The sequence below is a fragment of the Dromiciops gliroides genome, chromosome 1 (assembly GCF_019393635.1).
Source record: "Dromiciops gliroides isolate mDroGli1 chromosome 1, mDroGli1.pri, whole genome shotgun sequence".
NCBI classification, from domain to species: Eukaryota; Metazoa; Chordata; class Mammalia; order Microbiotheria; family Microbiotheriidae; genus Dromiciops; species Dromiciops gliroides.
In genome coordinates this window covers 275,355,651-275,376,867 of record NC_057861.1, presented here as the reverse complement: position 1 = coordinate 275,376,867, position 21,217 = coordinate 275,355,651, and the positions used below count along the sequence as shown (strand labels likewise).

The 21,217-nt window shown below is 37.1% G+C and overlaps 1 protein-coding gene across 1 annotated transcript in view; it reads left to right on the top strand.

The window, feature by feature from the left end:
* The first annotated feature begins 2,101 nt into the window (after window positions 1-2,101).
* Window positions 2,102-21,217, top strand: part of LOC122735759 (cytochrome P450 7B1) — a 287,183-nt gene continuing 268,067 nt past the window's right edge. Inside the window, exon 1 of the mRNA XM_043977516.1 lies at window positions 2,102-2,247. Within this exon, the coding sequence (XP_043833451.1) occupies window positions 2,135-2,247 (113 nt within the window). The 5' untranslated portion in view covers window positions 2,102-2,134. The remainder of the gene's footprint in view (window positions 2,248-21,217) is intronic.

Sequence of the window (21,217 nt, the reverse complement as noted above, 5' to 3'; positions counted from 1 at the left end):
GTGCCACCTAGCTGCCCTTGTGTTTCCCAGATGTGTGCATAAACCAGAGAGATTGTATGTGAGGGACCCACATCAAGGTTGACCCTGATGTGAAGGTTGATATCCTGGAACTAGGAATAAGAAGCCAGATGGTTCAAATGCAACACTGCCACTTCTGAGACATTATTACAGGAGTCAGAGGAAGAACTCAAGAATTTTGGTTATATCATCTATGAAGCATACAGATAAAGATGCAGGAAAAACTTACACAGGATGAGATGATATGGGGAGGCTGTGATCTGTATCAGTGAGATTGAAGAGACATTTAAGTATTATTTAGCCTTAAGCCTCTCAAATTTCTGGGATTTCCCAAAGGAGAAATGAAAGAAGCATGTGTGGAATTCAGCTTTCTCAAAATTTAAATTCCCACAAAATTAGTTACACTATAGCTTCATTATCTCCACTTTCAAAGGTCTACTCAGGAATTAGCTCAGAAGAAATCTATTATGTAATGTTTCACTTTAAATCATTAAATTCAGTAATTACTTAATAAACACCTACTATGTGCAAGGAACTGCTAGGCAATAAGTAGATATGGAAGACACCATCCCTTCTCCTAAAGAGTTTACAATCTAGTAAGTCCCTATGAAATCCTCCTTTCTCTGCTTGCACCCAAGACAGAGGAAATCATTCTCATCTCTCTTTGCTATTCCAGGCATGAACAATCTTGTGAAAATTCAAGTTGGAAATAAGGTCGTGTCCCTCCTCCAAACAAGAAAAAAAAAATAACTTTCTGCAGTAATCTAGAAGTGCTCTGGCTTTAATATGACATAGCTTCTTGCAAATGCAACACAGTTGGAGCATGAGCCAATCAGAGTAACTAACTATCAAACTCATCTCCTCCCTCCCAGTGTCCTATTCTTTTTTTTTTTTTTTTTTTTTTGGTGAGGCAATTGGGGTTAAGCGACTTGCCCAGGGTCACACAGCTAGTAAGTGTTAAGTTTCTGATTACAGATTTGAACTCAGGTCCTCCTGAATCCAGGGTCGGTGCTCTATCCACTGCACCACCTAGTTGCCCCTTATCCTATTGATTCTTGATAATCAGGTAGGGAAGAAGCCTGCCCAGAATTTTTAAACTGAAGTGCACCTTACATGTAACAAAAGCACCACAGTTTTCGAGCTTAAAGGGGATCCTTTTTTTTTTTTTCAGAAGAGGAATCTAAGGCCAGGAGAGAGTAACAGAAGCCTAATTGAAACTCAGTTTTCTCACCCCAAAGTCTCTTCACTACCTTTCAGACTCTTCATTTCACACACGCAGCAACTGGTGTTCAAAGAAGTTGTAACTTGCCCATGTAAGAAATGGCGATTGGAACTGAACCCTAGGTTGTTGTTGTTTTTTTTCCCCTAGAGCCAGACTGTGTCAAGCTACTAAAAACAAACTCCCTGAGCTCTTTTTTCCCTGTTAAAAAAATAGGGATAACTTTTTGTCCTCGTTTATTTTTTACAGGATTCACGGTGAGGTTCAAAGGGGACAACAAATGTGAGTGCTTATTAGGTATAAAGCATTCTCCTTGGTTATAATTATTAAGAATTAAAGGTACGTTGAGAAATCAACTTGCGTCTCTCTCACTCTGAGCAGTATTGAAATCAGATTCCTCACAGCCCCTTTAGGGTGCATCCAAGTCTCTGCAAATCACAACAAAGTAGATCGGCTCCTCTTTCTGACTCTGTTTCTCGCTGGCTTTTTCGGGTCCTCTGGGGCCAGAAAGAGGGAAGCTGATCTTTTCAGAGTTTTACTCCTCAGCTCCAGGTGGTGGGGCAGGGTGGGGACATGGGTGTGTGAACTCCCGAGTGCCAGGCAAGGAAACCCAGAAACTTCTTGACTTCAGCAGCTCTTGAGTCCGGGCCAGTTTACAGCAGAAGCAGCAGCACATCCCCAGCCAACCAGGTCCGGTGCTTTCCGGGGGCCAGCCCCACGCCTTGTAACAAGAGGAAACTTTTGGGTTCCCAGCTTCGCCCCTCCCCTAGCGTGTAGAGAAAAGAGCGGGACCGCCCCGGAGAACTGACCACAGTCTGGTTCTCAGGTCTGGGACTGTGCGGCGCCCCTCGGAGATCCCTGGTCACTACGGGAGCACACACAGCGGGCGGGAAAACCATGGGCCCCTCCTGGCTGCTGTGGCTGTTGAAGCATCTACTGTGCCTGCCTGGCTTGGTCATCGCCACTGTTCTGCTGCTTCTGGCTCTGGGAGTGACAGGGAGACGGAAAAGGTAAGAGGGAGGTCTCCTGGCCCGTCCCCAGCCTGGGCTGACTTTGCTGCTGGCCTTAACTAAAGGCTGCTGGAGTCGTATTCTCTGTCTCAGGGTTAGCAGAACAAATCCCTTTTTATTGAGCCTGCTATCCATCCACCTCATGGCTTACACACACCTCTCTGTCTCTTTCCCTCTTCCTCCAGCCCCCTGCCAAGTCTTTTCATAACAGAGCTGTTCATTATCACACAGGCAACGTTACTATGACGTTTTATTCCAGAAGAGAACTTTCAGCAATGACTGCAGGTATCCAGAGCCTTACAGCTGAACTTTGATATCTTTTAGGATGCTGTACAATGATAAAAGACTTGTTCTGCTTCCCCAAATAAATGTGAATACCATGGTTTTGAGACTCAGTGCTGATGCTGTTCTTGTATCGGTTGTCTTAAGGCAACAAGTTGTTTTAATGTCTGGTTCAACCAGACATTTGTGTGCCCTGACAAACAGAAGTGTATACTTTATTTTCCCCTAAAACTTCATCTAAGAATGGGGTGGGTGGGGGGAGTGGGGTGGGTTCTGATGCTTAAGTTTTATTCCTTTGCTAGGGAAGTGTTTGAAGAAAATTCAACACCAGAAATGAAGATTAGATCTCTTCTGAGTATTGAAGACCCAACTGTCTTTCTTCTTTAGCTGGTTGAGAATAGAACTGCTTCTTTTTAAACTTTTTTCTTGTTACATTTGAAACCAGATAAGGCGTTCCAATTAAAAATCCTTGTGTTTACTTAGGCAGTATCTCTCTTCTCCCCCACCTCCCAACCCTACCCCTACCTCCCAACCCTACCCCCACCTGCAACAACTTGTTTTGAAAAAAAATGGAATTAATTAGACCTAATTATCAGACTTTGACTGAATTGTTCTTGTACTCCCTACAAATGCATATTTGAGTGAAACTTTTTCTTTTACAGATGAGTGTTCATATTCAGTTTTATAAAAAGAGAAAGGCTGTCCTAAAATGTGCCTTTTCACAAGTTCTGCCTTATGAAGATTACAATTTTGTTTTAGAGTCATGACATTTTATTTATTCTGGGATTTAGAAAAATCTGTCATCAGTTTTTAGGGTGATTCCACATAGAAACTAGATCCTTCATGTCTGCCACAACAGTATATATCAACACCATATGTAAAATCTAGTTGAGAGCCAGTGGGACAAGCAGTTTATTATTAATTTTGAGTCCCACATAATTCATCATATATAATGAATAAATATATGAATTATTACTAATATTATACATATAAGCATATATATTAATACCCGAAAGTGTAGATGGGGAAACAAATCAAATCACAGAAATATCTAGATTAATTGCTAAAGATTGCTCTATAGAGGATTTATTGATGTATCAATTTATATATTATTTATTGAGGAGGATAGGAGTTAGAATGAAGAACTTGGAAAGCAGTATTCTATCTTGGAATTTTGTGACATATAAAAATGGAGACATAGATATAGACTTCAGATGAGTATTAGGAAAAGGGGTCACCTATTAAAAGGTAGACAGATATGAGTTTAGGGGTAGAAAGTAAATGGTATTTTTGAATAAGGGGGAAATAGTTTCAATAGGACTATAGTTGTTATCTTCCCCTACCTCTCCATTTCCTTTCCCTTACTACACATGCTTGGATAAGGGAGATGTCTCAATGAACAGGAACTACAAATTGAAGTATAAAAGGGAGATTTTTCAACTTGACTTGTGAATCATGAAATACCTACTTCTGAGAAAAAGTAGCTGCTAAGTTGTCTGCTTTGACAGTTGAAATGTCTGGGCCATAAGGTGTAGGTGTGTCTTAGGGTCATAAGAAAAAACTTTCAGAGTTGTCTGACTGGGTTTTGAGACAGCAGTTACTGATTTGCCTAGGGAAGGACATAGAATATTGGAGTTAATGAGGATTACAGTATGTGTCAGTGATTTGCACATGAAGCATCCAAGAGTTGGGAAACTTTTAGGTTAATAACTATCGACTATTTCTGTGATTGTGTGATAAATAAAATTTACCTGATTATACACAGAAAATGAGAATCTGGTTAACTAGAAGCTAAGATGTGTTCATTCATAAGAAGGACCTAATGAACCAAGAAATGTTAGGGAGAAAGATGTGAAGTGAAAGTACATACGGAAAAACTTTGTAAACCAGAGTGCTCTTTCTTCCCATCTTTTGCTAAGAAGAAAGGATAAAGAAAATCTATTCTGTTCTCTATTTTCACTGGATATTCTGATGAATGAAAAACCTGAGAGGCAGAGTTTTGGGGTAATTGATAATTAATTTATTAATTGGGCTAGCTAATAATCAACAAATTGATGCTCTTACCCAAGATTGAAGAGCATGTTCCCCTAAGAATTAGGACATTCTCTTCTATCAGCCATTTCAGAGACTGGTTGACTGACCTACAATTTTAAGTATACTTTGTCAGTAACCAGGTTAGGTCATGACAACTAGCTCAAACCTTCTGTCTCTACTAATAAGAACAGCAATTTCAGAACCTTTTAGACCAGAAAATTTATATTTTTAGGTTAGCAAATTGTTGTGTTGATATCTTTGAGAAATCCAAATAACATGTGAAATAATAGAAAATTCTGAACCCAGTTTTTTTGTTTGGTATATGTGATTATCTACTCATATTTATTTTTGAAATAAAATTTTTACCAAAACCCAAATTTTCACTCTAGCTATTTATTTCAGTATTTATTTTGCGTATTTTTCTTTTAGTTCCTCATTCCCCACTTAGGAGGATGAGATTCTTCTAAGGATAAGAAAATTACCTCTAATGCAAGAATGAATTTATTTAAGTTTCCAAATCAACTTCAATTGTGGTCAAAGGTTTTGGGATAGGATGTACAAATATACTGAGTAATCAGTTTCAAAACAGTTCATGTAAAATAGGTTGCTTATAATAAAATACCATGTTCAAATGAATAACTTTGAGTAAAATTGGATATCTCTTTAAGGGAACACAAGATAGACCACAAGCCATTTTTCCTTTAAGATGACTAATTGTGCTGAAATTCTTTTCATTAACATAGAACAGAAAATAGTTTTAATATTAAGCTCACTAAATAACAGAATTATACCCTGTTTTCACAAATATTTACATTATTGCATAATTATTCCCCTACCATAGTGAGACATTAAAGGACCTTATTTAAGTTAGAATACATAACTAGTAACAGGTAGATGACAAATCCCAAAGTTCTACCTGTTTATTTAGGATATAAAAAAGGACTAAAATTCCACTACTTGTATCTTATTATAGTAGCTGAGATATGCTTCATTATTGGCTTAGGAGATAAAGCTCTAATATTGTGTTCATACTGATCACCTTACATGATCATAGAAATTTTCCATAAAAGAAGAATAGGGATGTTAGCTATACAGTAAGGGAAAAGTTCAGGCTAGAGTCATATAGATAGTCAGTTAGCATTAAGCTAGGCTTACATGGTGGAATACTTTCCACTCAAGAGGAAATATCATACTGGAGAAATCAAATCAGCATAATCCTACCTCAGTCCATGCCAAAAGTCATTCCCCCACCTTTTCCTGTGAGAACTCTACCTGCAATTCATGAATGTCAACCCCCATAGGATCATTGGCCTAATAGCATTTCTTGATGATCATACCTGGAGTCAGTTTCAGATGAGTATCAATTACAGTAACATAAGTTCCAATAATCTTAACTTTGGGTGGATTCAGTTAAGGATCATGTATTCTTCAGAACAAGTATTGCCTATAGTCTCAGATTGAAAACAGTCAGACCTAACATTCATCATTCAAAAAAACCCAAAATTTATCTTGCCCTGATTAGAGATATTTGCTAAAAGCAGGGATATGAATATAGCACATCAGTTACTGGTCCTAAAGGCCTATGCCCAAGGCTTGGAGTGATTATACACAATCAAGTATATGGAACCAGGTAGACATTTTCTTGTATGAGAAAGTGATTTATGAGAGTCCAACCTTAGCCTTCCCAAGGTCACTCTCCTAACTTTGTTCCCAGGGACAGATATCCACTGGCCTTAGATCTCAGTTGTCACTCCCATTGAGCTGCTGGCATTTTTCTTGAAGTGGTGGTCATTTAAGGTTGGCTTCAAAAGATATTCAGGGTCTCAAAAAAGGTTTCATCTTAAACAGCAAAGTCTCACTAATCAAAGTCGGGTTGGACACAATTGTTGCCAATACTCCCAAGTTGTAGCATTAAATTAGCTAAGAAATACAATTTATCAAAAAACCTAAAAATATCTTTTAAAATCACACAAAATATTTTTTACTTAACATTCCTTTCCACTACTATTTGTTTTTCCCCAAAACAGCTTAAAATTTATCCTGATGTAAAAAAGCCATTTGTTAGAACCTAATGAAGTAATGTATGATAGCTATAAATTCACATAGATTGTACATATATGAAAATTGTAAATCTCCAGTCTGATATCTATCTCTTATTCTACCCTTAAGGCAAAAATAAACCTTTGAAACTGGGAGTTTAAGACAAAGTTGGTTAAAATAAAACTTTGGTATAGACCACTCTAGATTTAACTTAATAATTCCCAACAGTCTTATACTATAAATTTGCAATTACCAGGTATTTATAATTAAGAAGTTATTGGAAGTTAATGACCACAAATAAAGTCCTAATTACCATCCCTCTCTCATTAGTGGGGGGGGGGGGAGGAGATTGAGTTTTCTGAGTGAAGCAATGCCAAAAATATACTTAGTTAAATTGGCCTTATCATAATAACCAATAATGTTACAAATTTTCACGAGTGATAGTTAAATGATTTTTGATGAAACATCTTCTTTGCTGTAGGTAAGTGCTTCAGAATATGAATAGTTTTTAAACATTTTTAACAGTTTAACTAATGGTATATCTGCACAACATCATAAAGAGTATTATGGATTTGAAACAAAATAAAACCCATTTATAGTTAAGGAACCTCAATTTAGTTGAATGAATTTCTAAATTACGCAGAACATTATTCTGAACAAATTTAAGTGGAATTTACATAAACTGATATATAGATCTCATTCTAATTAGGTGTGGTAGGTATTTTTACTTCTCCTGCTGTTCATAATATTATCAAATGAGTTGCAACATTTATAACCATATCAAACATCTTATTAGATAAAAACAATAAAGAACAAAATTTCATTATTATAATTCAAATAAAATAATCTATTTTTCTATCTTAGTGTTAAAAGTTTGACTATCTGTTCTTGATTTTTTATGATCTTGATTTCACATTAACAATACGAAGAAATACATATAATGCTTTATCTGTTTGCATTCAAATCAAGCTACAAAATTTTCATTCTCAATCTTTCTACTTAAAACAAAGTCAAAATTCCTCATACCCTCTCAACATGCTTAGACTATCTGAAGCTGGCATAAGGGTACCCAGAGCAATTGTCCAGGGACAGAAGGGGCTTTGAGCACTTGGGCTTACTGTTGCTCACTTGCTGTGTGCAGGTTGTGCCCCCATTTGCCTCCAAACCTTCTTATCTACCTTCAATATTTTCCCTTAAGCCTTTATTTCTCTTTCCAAATCTTCCAGACCCATAACTCAGGCTACTCAACTTTCCTTTACTTGCTCAACCATATCCCAGACTGCACATAATATTGTTAAGCCAATGTCTTACTACAACCCTACTTTACCAAGCTATAGAGTTAATTTCAACCCAAGATATTCTTTCTTAATCTGCATATTATAATTATACTGTTCCTTGATTAGCTATAATTCAGGTACTCTTGAGGAGATCAAAAATCTCCATTGTACTGCCTATTCCTAGTCCCAGAAGAAGTTTGTGGGACAAATCCTTTTAAAACAGAAAACCATTAAAATATTTTTAGTGATAACAAAATTTTTTTTAGGAGGCATGTTGTGCCTGATGTTCTTTTTGAAGCATGGTTTGGGGTCTGGCTACTCTCAATCCCATTAAGAGATTACAAAAAGACTTGGCTGCCCAAATGACAATAGAGATCTTATGTAACCCACAGACATCAACTCAAGGCAGTTTTCTAAATTAAAAAGACTTCTCTTTTTTGTTTACTCTTCATTTTTCAGAATCTGGAGAGAGTTCATACTTAATAATTTGTAAGTCAAGAGAGCTGCCTCCAGCATCTGGTCAGGGGAATCCATGTCCACTCAAACCACTCTGGTCAGTTTTCTCCTTCATGAGCTGGGTCACCCTCAACTCCAGTGGAAGAATGAAAGGGTTTATTCCCTCAGGGCAAGAATTCACATAATTTAGATTCTATTTACACTTCAAATAGCAGTAAAGTCTCCTAGTTGAATAGGGTCCTGCCAAAGATTTAGGAGTATGTGCCCCTGAGGATAGGGCAATATTAGCTATGCCCTTCAAGAGACTGGCTGAGTGAACTACAGGGACTGCTTCCTGAATGAAGAAATACTAAGTCTGTATCCTAATTAATAATGTTATTAATATTATAGAAAATAATGATTTCTCTCAATGTTGAGGAAAGAATGCAAACTCTATTCTCTATCAATATTTCTTCCTCTTCCTCCTGCTGTTGCTACTGCTCCTGGGGAGGAGAAATAAGAGAAGAAGGAGGAGAAAGAAGAAGGACAAGAGGAGAAGAAGGAAAAGGAGGAGGGGGAAGAAGAGGAGGAAGAAGGTAGGGAGAGGAGTAGGAAAAGGAGGAGGAGGGGGACAGAAGGCAGAAGATACTTTACTGCATTAGCCCTCTTAATGAGAGGTAGAGGAGAAGAATTCTGTAAGGGAACAGAGTTAGAGAGGCTTTCTCATCCTCTCCCTCTACTTGCTCCCCACAATTTTAAGATAAAGGCCATAATACTACTTCAGCTGAAAGCAACATTAATCTGAAAGTGATGGATACACAGACATTGTCAAAGAGTAAATTTACCTTAGCAAAGGAACATCTTGGAAGCAGAGAATCAGAAATGTCACTAAGCAGAATGCCTCATCCAGCCCAGTGAAATCTTAGTCAAATACATTTTAGAACAGCTCAAATATTAGTAGAAACATTGGTTCAACATAGAAGCCATGCTCATTAAGGAACTTTTGTGGACAGTTCCTAAGGCACTTAGAAGGCAAGAAATTTTAATTTCTTTGGTCACATTTATTTTCTACACTTTTGCTTTATTATCCTGGGACGTTAGGTGTGTATTCATTGTTTCCAAGGACAATGGACACATTAATGGGAGGCCGCTAGGTAGGTTTCACAATGGAAAGTTGCACATGGAAGTTGAAGTTGAACAGGTCTAAGTTAAAATCCTGCCTCAGATGCTCTCCAGCTCTGTGACCCTGAGCAAGTAACTTAATGTCTCTGTCTCAGTTTCCTCATTTCTAAAATGGGGATAATTGTAGCACCTATTTCAGAGTGTTGTGAGAATCAAATGAAATATTGCTGTTGGCGAGGAGGAATAAGAGAAGGAGGAGAAGGAAGAAGGAGGAGAGGTGGAGGAGGTCTTTGCAATCACAAAAATGAAAGCTTTGCAAACCTTTAATCACTTTATAAATATTTGTTGTTAATATTTTGTCGATCAATTGTTTCAGTCGTGTCCAACTCTTCATTACCCCATTTTGATATTTTTTTGGCAAAGATACTAGAGTGATTTGCCGTTTCCTTCTCTAGCTCATTTTATAGATGAGGAAACTGAGAAAAGCAGGTTTAAAGGACTTGCCCAGGTGACACATACCTCAGGCTAGATTTGAACTCAGGAAGATGAATCTAACTGATTCCAAGCCTACTGTTCTATCCACCATATCATCAAGCTGCCTGTGTTATTAACATCAATTGAAGTTAATGGATGGAATTTATATAACACATTTAAGCTCCAAACTATCTTTCCTGACTGATTTTGCTTTACTTCCTTGAGTATATCCCATGTTTCTGCCAAACTGCACAATGAGTGGTGGCTGTATATGACATTCCTTCTCCCATCTCTATACCTTTGCCATAATCTTAAATGGTCTTCTCTGCTACTTGAAATTGCTATTTCCCTTGAGTCTCAGCTCAAGAATTATTTCCTTCAAGAGGCCTTTCCTGATTTTAGTTGTGTCTCCTCACCACTCCCTAGTCACTTGCATTGATTTTTTATGTCTTGTGAAATGTGTGACTTACGAAAACATGTAAATATGGAGTATCTTTCTAGTCACTTTTTAAAATTTGTGTCATTGTTTAACAGAACCTGTCACATGATAGGTACCTTATCAGTATTTGTTGTTTGGTTACTTATTAATAATAGCAAGCATTTTTATAGTGCCTTGAGGTTTGCAATGTGCTTTGCAAATATTTTCTCCTTTTATCCTCAAAACAAGCCTGAAAGGAAAGTGCTATTATATTATTATTATTATTATTATTTTACAAATGAAGGAATTGAATCAGGCAGAGGCTAAGTGAATTTCCCAGGGTCCCACAGATAGTAAATATCTGAGGCCACATTTGAATTCAGGTCTTCCTGACTCTCAAGTGCAGTGCTTGAGCTATTCACTAAGCCACCCAGCTGTTTATTTATTTATTTTTTTAGTGAGGCAATTGGGGTTAAGTGACTTGCCCAGGGTCACACAGCTAGTAAGTGTTAAGTGTCTGAGGCTGGATTTGAACTCAGGTACTCCTGATTCCAGGGCCAGCACTCTATCCACTGCACCACCTAGCTGCCCCTAGAAACTTTCTTGACTGTGTATGTGCTTGCTAGTGCCTAGGGTAATCTTTCTATTTCCCTTGAGAAAATCGTGTGTTTATTTAATGCAGTTTAGTCCACCAAAGTCTTATTGTACATTTCCAGAGGGATTCCTAGAGTATTGGCCTTCAGTAGAGAAGGGGTGTTTCAGTCTCATTCATAGGTTCTTGGTAGAGAAAGATAAGCAATATTTCTCTAAAAATCCACATGTGCCAGTGGTAACCATTTGTGGAGAAAAAGAGACATCCTCTTTAATTGATACTCGGTGAAAGAGTACAAGAATACAGTTTGTTGGGGCAGCTAGGGTGGCGCAGTGGATGGAGCACCGGCCCTGGAGTCAGGAGTACCTGAGTTCAAATCCAGCCTCAGACACTTAACACTTACTAGCTGTGTGACCCTGGGTAAGTCACTTAACCCCCATTGCCTCACTTAAAAAAAAAAAAAACAAAGAATACAGTTTGTTAAATCTCACTCTCCTCTTCTGTTGTTGACATATGCAAGAAGAGGGCAGGCTCTAACAGGTTCTACAAAGATGGTAATGCTTCAAGTATTGGTGTTGGTGATAGATGTTCATAACAGGCAGGTTCATAACAGAGAGTACAACATTAGGGTTCATTGTTCTGCAGTGGAATGCTGAATTTGGAGTCCAAAGACCTGCTTCACAATCTCAGCAACTACTTACTTCTTCAATGAAATTAGTCAAGTCTTTTAAACTCTCTGGGCCTCATTTTTCCTTGTTTACAAAATGAAGGAGTTGGAAGGAAAGCTAGACAATATCTAGTAGAAGTGCAACCTTTAAACTACAGACAAGGTCTATGAATCTGATTCCTACACCAAACATTGTCCTTTTGATTTTTGTGGCATAACACAGGGTTTTGACAGAAGTTTTAAACAAGTAAATATGACTTTAATTATTTTCATCATGGAATGTTGGTATGATTTTCATTGTTTAGGGTTTAACTTCTTTGTTCCTCAGGTATTTACCCTTAGCAGGTCAGTTTATATAGAGGCAATCAGGCCTTTAGATAAATGAAGAGGAAAGAGGAATAGATAAAGAAAAATGATTTTAAATCAATCCAAAGAACTTGGGACAGGAACACAGAAGGGATTATGTATGGGAGACAGCTTGTAGGAATGGAGTAGCATTAAAGTCTGGCAAGCAAAACTAATCATGGGGCTGGGGGGGGGGGTGGGCAGCTAGGTGGTGCAGTAGATAAAGCAATAGCCCTGGATTCAGGAGGACCTGAATTCAAACCTGGCCTAAGATATTTGATACTAATTAGCTGTGTGACCCTGGGCAAGCCACATAAGCCTCATTGCCCCACAATATATATGTGTGTGTGTGTGTGTGTGTGTGTGTGTGTGTGTGTGTGTGTGTGTGTAAAACATTATATATAACTACTTTATTGAAATTGTTTAAAATTATGGCAATGATTTATATCTTTATTGAGGGTATCCTTAATGAAAATGTGAAAAAGTAACAGGCCTTTACCAACCATTTTCTCAGTAAAATGTTCTCTTAAAGGATTTCTTTCAGCAAACAGCCTCTTAAGCATATTTTACCATCTCTCAGAAATCCTTTATAAATATAATCAGAGGCAACTCTATTGGAAGATACTATGATCATTAATGTAAATTGGGGTATAAAGAAGGAAGTTACACACATACACATACTTGCATATATATGCATGTATGTACATTTATATTTGCCAAAATGTTTGCCCCTGACATGGAGAATATCTCATGCAAGATCCAGTTGGAAGGAGGAGTCTTTATAAATGATGAAGCACTCAAGATCCTCTTTTATATAGGTGATAATGTGCTGCTTGTGGCTTGACATAATTGCTATACTTTATATAGCCTTCTCAATGAGGCCAATAATTACCTAACTGAGAAAAAATAAACTGAGTAAAAAATAGTTATTGCTCAGACTATGACATACAGCAGGATGGCCAATGCATATAGATAGTGAGTTGAGTCCAGAATTGAATTTGGAGGAAGATAGTAGACTGGATTGTATTTGGGAAATGGTACAGTGCATTTACTGATCCTAACCTATTACCTAACACAAATATTCTCCTAATAACATTCTATGATTCTGATTCTTGAAGCAACACAATCTTTGAACAAAGTTCCTAGTGATCCAATGGGAGATGGACAGATGACCAATAAACAGACTTACATTGAAGCATATTTCCATTGATACCTAATGTGTAAGAAGTAGCATAGGGAGCATCATTAAGTAACTGTGTGTTTGGGAAAAAATACATCCAGTCTTGTGACTTTTTCAGTGGTATTCTTGAACTATAAAAAGACCAGAATGAAGGACTCCATGTTTTTAGGTGGATCTTCCTTGAAAGATTTATGGAAAATCATGAACATTTCATGGAAATGTGGATGTTTTAAACTATACCGATACAATACTCATGATGAAATTGCAGACAGATCTGAAGCATTGAAAAGTATGGTGTTTTATATTTTCAAATGACTTGCAGAATGGTATAGCAGAAGAGGTCACTGGATTTGTAGTTGCAGGACCTGGGTTCAGGTCCCACATCTGTGACATTGGATGACTTATTCTCTTACAACGTATCCTCTTTAAGCCTCAGTTTCCTCATGTGCAAAACTCAGGGGTTAGAGTAGATGGTCTCTAAGGTCTTTTCCACTTTAAAAACATTGATCTGTGAAAATCTATGAAATCTGTCATCCTTTGAGATGACCACTGATTCTTTGAACACCAGTCTCTTTTCTTTCACTTTTCTTTACATTTCAGATTATTACTGCTTGAGAAAATTGCCACTGTACCTTTGAGCCTTTTCTAAATAAGTGGATGGATTTTTAGATGTGCTAACATTTTTCTGATAGAACAAGACTGAGGGCATTTTAGGAATATGGAGTACTTTATTGGGTGCCATGGTGAATAGCCTAATTTTCCTAGCAATCATAATACAGCCAGGTTTCTATTAGTATGAATAATGAATCTTGTGAAGTGGTTTCCTTATTTGAATTTGTACTGCATGCTACCATTGAACTGGAACCAATGGTTATATTTTACATAATTGTGGCTTCAAATAATGAGAACTCAAAAATATATTCAATTACTTCACAGGATTTATTATTCGCACTATTTGAGACCTAGCTATAATTTACATTATTTATCATGGTGGGAAACCCAATTAGTATGCAGAAGGGGGTTTGGTGGAAATGGAAACAGTGTAAGAGGGAGCTGATGACCAAAAAGGGTTTTTCATTTAAGCATTGGTAGGATTTGGTAAACTATCTTACTATAACTTATATTAAAATGTGTACCTTTTGGTGGGGGGGGGGTGATTCAATTAGGGTTAAGTGACTTGCCCAGGGTCACACAGCTAGTAAGTGTTAAGTGTCTGAGACCGGATTTGAACTCAGGTACTCCTGACTCCAGGACTGTGCCACCTAACTGCCCCCAAAATGTGTACCTTTTTAATGATCAAAATACTTGTCTTCTCAGTATAGCTGATGTAGGCACCAAGGTGCTACAGTGGACAGAACTCTAGGCCTAGAGTTAGGAAGATCTTAATTCATCTCTGACCTCAGAAACTTAATAGCTGTGTGATCCTGGGCAAGTCACTAACCTGTTTGTCTAAGTTTTCTTGACTATAAATTACAATAGTAATGCTACTTATACTATTACTAATAGCAGCAACAACATAAAATTAACCAACAACATGTTGTCAAAGAAATATTGAACAAATTATTGAATCATGCAAATTTGTTGATAGAAATGGAAATGTGTCTGGTAGCAGGTCAGGATTAGGCCATTAAGGAGTCCAGACTTTTTGATCAATTCACATTATGCCACAAAATGGTAGAGAATATGTAATATATCACTGCAGGGTACAAAAATTTAGCAACTACTATTTGCCTAGAAAGACACATTTAGGTAGCATAGCATTATACCCCAGAAATTCTCTAGCCTTTATAAACTAACAACAAAACCCTCCCTTCCTCCTTCCCTCCCTCCCTCCCTCCGTCCCTTCCTTCCTTCCTTCCTTCCTTCCTTCCTTCCTTCCTTCCTTCCTTCCTTCCTTCCTTCCTTCCTTCCTTCCTTCATTCTTTACATCTTTTCTTACTCTATCCCTACCTCCCTCTTTCCCTCCCTCTTCAATTACAGCTCTGCTCTCTGCTTCCTTAACAATTGAATCTTATTGCCCAACTGTGAATTTGCCTCACTACAACAAATTTATCTGATCTCAGGGACAATGGGATAGGCCAGGAGCAATTCCTTTTATCTAGATGGTCTTGAACTTTATATTTAGTATTTACCTCAGAAACTTAAAATATATTCTGGGAAACCTCTGAAGTTGTATTTGTAGATTTTCTTTTTATTGTTTGTTGTTCATTAGAAAAGTAAATGCACATACTGTTTTGTATTTTCCAGTCTAGTTAATGGTTAAATCAATTAGTTTTTTTATTTCCAAAGATATTGTTCCATCATTTTTTCTGTTGCCTATAGTAGAAAACAAAGTTCCTAGCACCCATAATAGTAAACAGGGAACTCATTGATTTTATAAATTATTTATAAGTTAGAAAGCATCAACTGTAGATCTGGAAGAGGGAAATGATTAGGTGAAAATTCTAACAGATTATCTCAAACTGAGGAATTCCTTCAGATTCTCCCCAGTACTATGACTAATACTATTAATGCTGCCTCCTAAACAATCTATTTCTTCAAGTCCCATGTTCTTTTCTTACTCGATGCTAATATTGCTATAGCTAAACTTAGCTGTACCTATTTGTTATTAGCTTAGTCTCTGGATTGAAAGGCAGATTCCTCCTGTGTAGTAGATAGAAAATCATTATAAGGGAATTTATGCAGTTGTCATGGAGAGATTTAAATAAGATAATTTTCTTTTCTTTAAATTAACTGAGTTAAACCAGGAACTTCCAAATGTGAATCTGTGTGTGTGCGCACATGTATGTGTGTGAGTATGTGCATAAATATATAAAGATATTTCCATATGTTCTAGTGGCAAAATTACAGGAAAATTTACTTTTTTATTGAGCATTTCCATTTGATTTATACTTTGTCATTTGGAATTAGATATCACCTGTCATCCTAGGGACACAGATCTTTATTTCAGTTTACTTTCCTTGGGAATTGGATTTTTATAAGTGATTTGATCCATCTCTGCCCTTGAGGGAAGAAGTTCATTGACACTAATCAGTCATCTAATAAGCATGCATTAAGCAAACACTGTGTAAAAGTACTCTGTTAAACACTGGGGATACAAAGAAAAGGCAAAAACAGTCCCTCCCCTCAAAGCACTTATATTCTAATGGGGGCAGACAACATTATATAGAAGATAAATAGGAAACAGATAGAAGAGGATTGTAGAGGCAAGCTACTAGCAACTATGGGGACTGGAAAAGTTCTCCTGGAGAAGGTTGCATGTGAGGTGAGTATTAAAGAAAGCCAAAGATTTGCAGAGTTGGAGATGATGAGGGAGAACATTCTAGGCATGGGGAATAGCCAGAGCAAAGGCATGGTGACCAGAGATTTAGCATCAAGAGAAGAACAGTGAATAGGCCAGAAAGGCTAGATTGTAGAGTTAGTGAAGGGAAGAAATGGGTTAAAATATCTGAATATAGGAAGGAAAAATTTGTGAAGTGAAAGGCTTTAATTACCAAACAGAAGTGTGTGTGTGTGTGTGTGTGTGTGTGTGTGCCTGTGTTTTATATGGTCAGACTTGATTAAGGAAAATAATTTTAGTAGAAGTATGTAGGATGGACTGGAGTGTGGGTATGGGGAACTAGGCAGAGAATGATTAGAAGGTTATTTTAGTAGAATGGGCAAGAAGTGACATAAGGATAAGACTAGGATGGTAGCTGTGTGAATGGAAAGAAAAATGTATGTGAGAGGTTGTAGGGAAAGAAAGTTCAAGATTTGACAACTGACTGGTTATGTAGAGAGAGTGACAAGTGGTATGTAGGATGAGAAGTCAAGGATAGTACCATGTTCACTGAGAAGGCAAGGATGATACCACGTTAACCATGGAAGACCCTGGAAGATTGTAGAAACAGTAATAGGGAAATTGAGAAAAGGCGTGGGGTTGGGGAAAATGATAATGCATTTTGCTTTGGACATGTTGAGTTTGAGATGCTTGGGGCACTAGAGCTCAGTAGAGAGTTTAGGGTTGGATAAATAGATCTGGGAAACATGTTCATAGGGATGAAAAATTCTCCGCTTGGCATTTTAAACAGTTTCACAATTAGCTTCAACCAATCTTTGTAGGCTGATTTCATATTTCTTTGCCTCACACACTCTATATTCTTTACTATACTAGCCTTCCTTTTTCATGATATTCCCATTTCCTCCCTTAATACCTTTGTGTAGGTTGTCCCTCACGCCTAGATTGTGCTTCTCTAGCTTTCTCAATGATTCAGCTCAAGTGTTACCTTTTTTAAGAGGTTTTTCTTGATTCTTCCAGTTAGTCCTCCTCTCCACCCCTGGAATTATAGGCAGCTAGGTGTTACAGTGGAAAGAGTATAGGACTTAGAGTCAGGAAGTCCTGAATGCAAATCTAGCCTTAGACACTTACTAACTGTATGAACCTGGGTAAATCACTTAACTTCTCTGTGCCTCAGTTTCCTCATCTGTAAAATGAGGTTAGTAATATGATCTACCTCACATGGTTTTTGTGAGAATAAGATCAAATACTTGTAAAATATTTTGTAAACGTAAATGTGTTATTATTTTTAATTTAATGAGATTATACATTTCATATCTATTTTTTATTTAATTATCTGTAAGTGATCTCTTTCCCTAGTAGAATGTAATATTTTTGAGATTAAGGACTGAGAATATTACTTTTGTATTTATATTCTAAGAGCCTACCACAATAACTCTTTTTTGGGGGGGATTTCTTAGGGAGGAAACTACCTCTACTAATGTAGTTGGATAATTCCTTTGCAACTCAAAAGTCTTAGTGAGCTATTTTAGTTGATACTTAACAAAATGGTTGTTGACTGATCAAGATTATGGCTTTTTTTACTGCTTTTTATGACTCCTTTCTTGCTTTTTGTCTCATGAATTTCTAGGCATCTCAAATGTTTTTCTTCCTATATCACAGCCATACTTCTATAGCAACCAGGTTGATGCATTCACATGGCAGTTTTTTACTGATTCTGGTTCCATGGTCTTCCTCTAGGTGGTAGTTTTACTTTTTTTTTTTTTTTTGCATGGGGCAGTGAGGGTTAAGTGACTTGCCCAAGGTCACACAGCTAGTGTCAAGTGTCTAAGGCTGGATTTGAACTCAGGTCCTCATGAATCCAGGGTAGTTGGACTGCACCACCTAGCTGTCCCCTGGTGGTAGTTTTGAACTCTTCTATAGCATTGTGTATATCTCACTTTTACATTTGCCATACATGCCTTCTCTCTAATAAGACCATGGTATACTCTGGAAGCCAATAAAAAATATGCAAATTCTTTGCAGGAGGTCATGTTAGATCCATGTAGTCTGTGGACATATCCTATTTCTCATCTACATTTGTATCTTATTAAGTGTCTGATACAAACTTCTGTACTTAGTTGTGGCTTAATACTTTTTGAATGATAAATGTCACTGTGACACTTTTTAAAAAATAAATACCATCCTTTTAATTCTTCCTTTGATAAAGCCCTAAGTTTGCAGGGTGATACAGTAGGATGCATGTTGATTGTGGAATCAGGGACTTGGGTTCAAATCCTGAATCTGCCACTTCCTACCTTTGGAAGCTCATCTATGTCCCATTTTTTTCTAGAGACATTTTTTTTGGCAATAGACATTTTTATTTATAGTTTTGGATTCCAATTTTTGTCCTTATTTCTCTCCCTCCCCTCTCCCCCCCCAGGTGGCAAACAATAAGATATGAGTTATATATGTACAATTATGTAAAACATTACCATAGTTGTAATTTTGTAGAAGAAAACTTGATTAAAAGAAAAAAATGAAAGAAAGTGAAAAATAGCATGTTTCAGTCCATTCCATCAATATCAGCTCTTTCTTTTGAGGTAGATAGTATGTTTCATCAATAATGCTTTGGGATTGTCTTGAATCATTGTATTGTTGAGAATAGTCATCATTCACAGTTCTTCATCAAACCATATTGCTGTCTCTGTACATAATGTTCTCTTGGTTCTGCTCACTTCACTATACATTATTTCATACATGTCTTTCCAGGCCTTTCTGAAGTCATCCTGCTTGTGATTTCTTATAGCACAATAATATCCCATCACCATCATATACCACAGTTTGTTTAGCCATTCCCCAATGGATGGGCATTCTTTTGATTACTAATTCTTAGCCAACACAAAAAAAGAAGCTATAAATATTTTTTCAGGGCAATGGGGGTTAAGTGACTTGCCCAAGGTCACACAGCTAGTAAGTATCAAATGTTTGAGGCCAGATTTGAACCCAGGTCCTTCTGAATCCAGGGCCGGTGCTTTATCCACTATGCCACCTAGCTGCCCCTGCTATAAATATTTTTGTGCTAATAGATATTTTCTCTTTTGGGGGATGTCTTTGGGATATAATCCTAGCAGTGGTATTGCTGGATCAAAGGGTATGCACAGTTCTATAAACTTTTTTTTTTTTTTTTTTTTAGTGAGGCAATTGGGGTTAAGTGACTTGCCCAGGGTCACACAGCTAGTAAGTGTTAAGTGTCTGAGGCCGGATTTGAACTCAGGTACTCCTGACTCCAGGGCCGGTGCTCTATCCACTATGCCATCTAGCTGCCCCAGTTCTATAAACTTTTGAGTATAGTTCCAAATTGTTCTCTAGAATGGTTGGATCTTTTCACAACTCCACAAACAGTGGATTAGAATCACAGCTGTCCCAATCTCCTCCAACATCCAATATTTTCTGTTTTTGTTATATTTTAGGGGCAATTCTTTATTTCTAAAATGAAATGATTCGGTTGGCCTAGATGATCGTTAAGGTCTCTTTCAACTCCAAATCTATAATCTTGTGACCTTCCTGGAAACTGGAATCAACTATAAAGAAGAAAAAAAACATATACAACATCTTCTTTGGTCCATACTAATGGCCAATTTGTAGCAATATCAAGAACAGTATTGTATGGTAGAAAGAACACTTGAATTACATGAGGAAAAGATGTGTTTGAATTCTTAATCCATGATTTATTTTTTGCCTGGCCTTTAGGCAAGTGATTTAATCTCTCAGAGCTTCATCTTATCGAGGGGTTGGATTTTAAAGCCCTTTCTAAGTCTAGATATTATTTACTGAATATCTGTTATATGCATAAGAACTGGATTAATCTTTAAAAAAACCCAGGGTATTGAGATAAAGTATAATCCCTGAGAATTAGATTTAATTTTAATTAGATTTCTGCTTACCAGTTCCTTCAACTTGTATTATTTCTCTCTTTAGCCTGGACACGACAGATGAAGGTAATCTAAGATCATCCACAAAATTGAGAGATTTCACTGATTTCCCAAAGAACTATAGAGAGTGAGCAAACCATCAATAGCAGAGAGAAGATGAACAACTTGAAGAAGTTGTGTATTCTATCCGAAGTTAAGAAAACAAACAATAAAAAAATAAATCAACAACAACAAAGACTCAAACCCAAACAAACAAACAAAAAAAGCTAATAGGATGTAGTCTAGATCACTGTTCTGTGAAAGGCAGGAAAGAAATGAGGCAAAGCTTCTTTGTTTAATAAGAGAAGGTAGAATTTATTGTAAAATGCTTTTATAGCTAAAATATTTAATTGATCGCTTTGTTGTTAAAATTGTGATAAAGTTTAGGATCTGCATTTCCTTTTTTTCCACTCTGAAGAAAAATATTAAGGATTAATTAAGTCTATGACATAGCATCAGTGGAGGCAGCTGGTGGAACAATGGATAGAGTACTGGGCCCAGAGTCAGGAAGACCTGAGTTCAAATTCGACCTCAGATACTTCCTAGCTGTGTGACCCTGGGCAATTCACTTAACCTCTGACTGCCTACAACTATGGATTCACTGGATCCACCAGAGAAGGAAATGATAAACCACTTTAGCTTTCTTGGTAAGAAAACCCCAATTGGGGTCATGAAGGGTCAGTCATGACTGAAATGGCTAAACAATAACTATCATTAATATACTACATTGATGCAAACCCCCCCATATCAATAAAATCAGAACCCTAAAAATTTTCAACTCATTCTCCTTTCTGTGTAAGAAGCCTGACTTTATCTCCTAAGCCAGATAGTTTTAGTTAATATGTGCTCTTTTACAGACAGCTAGGTTAAACAG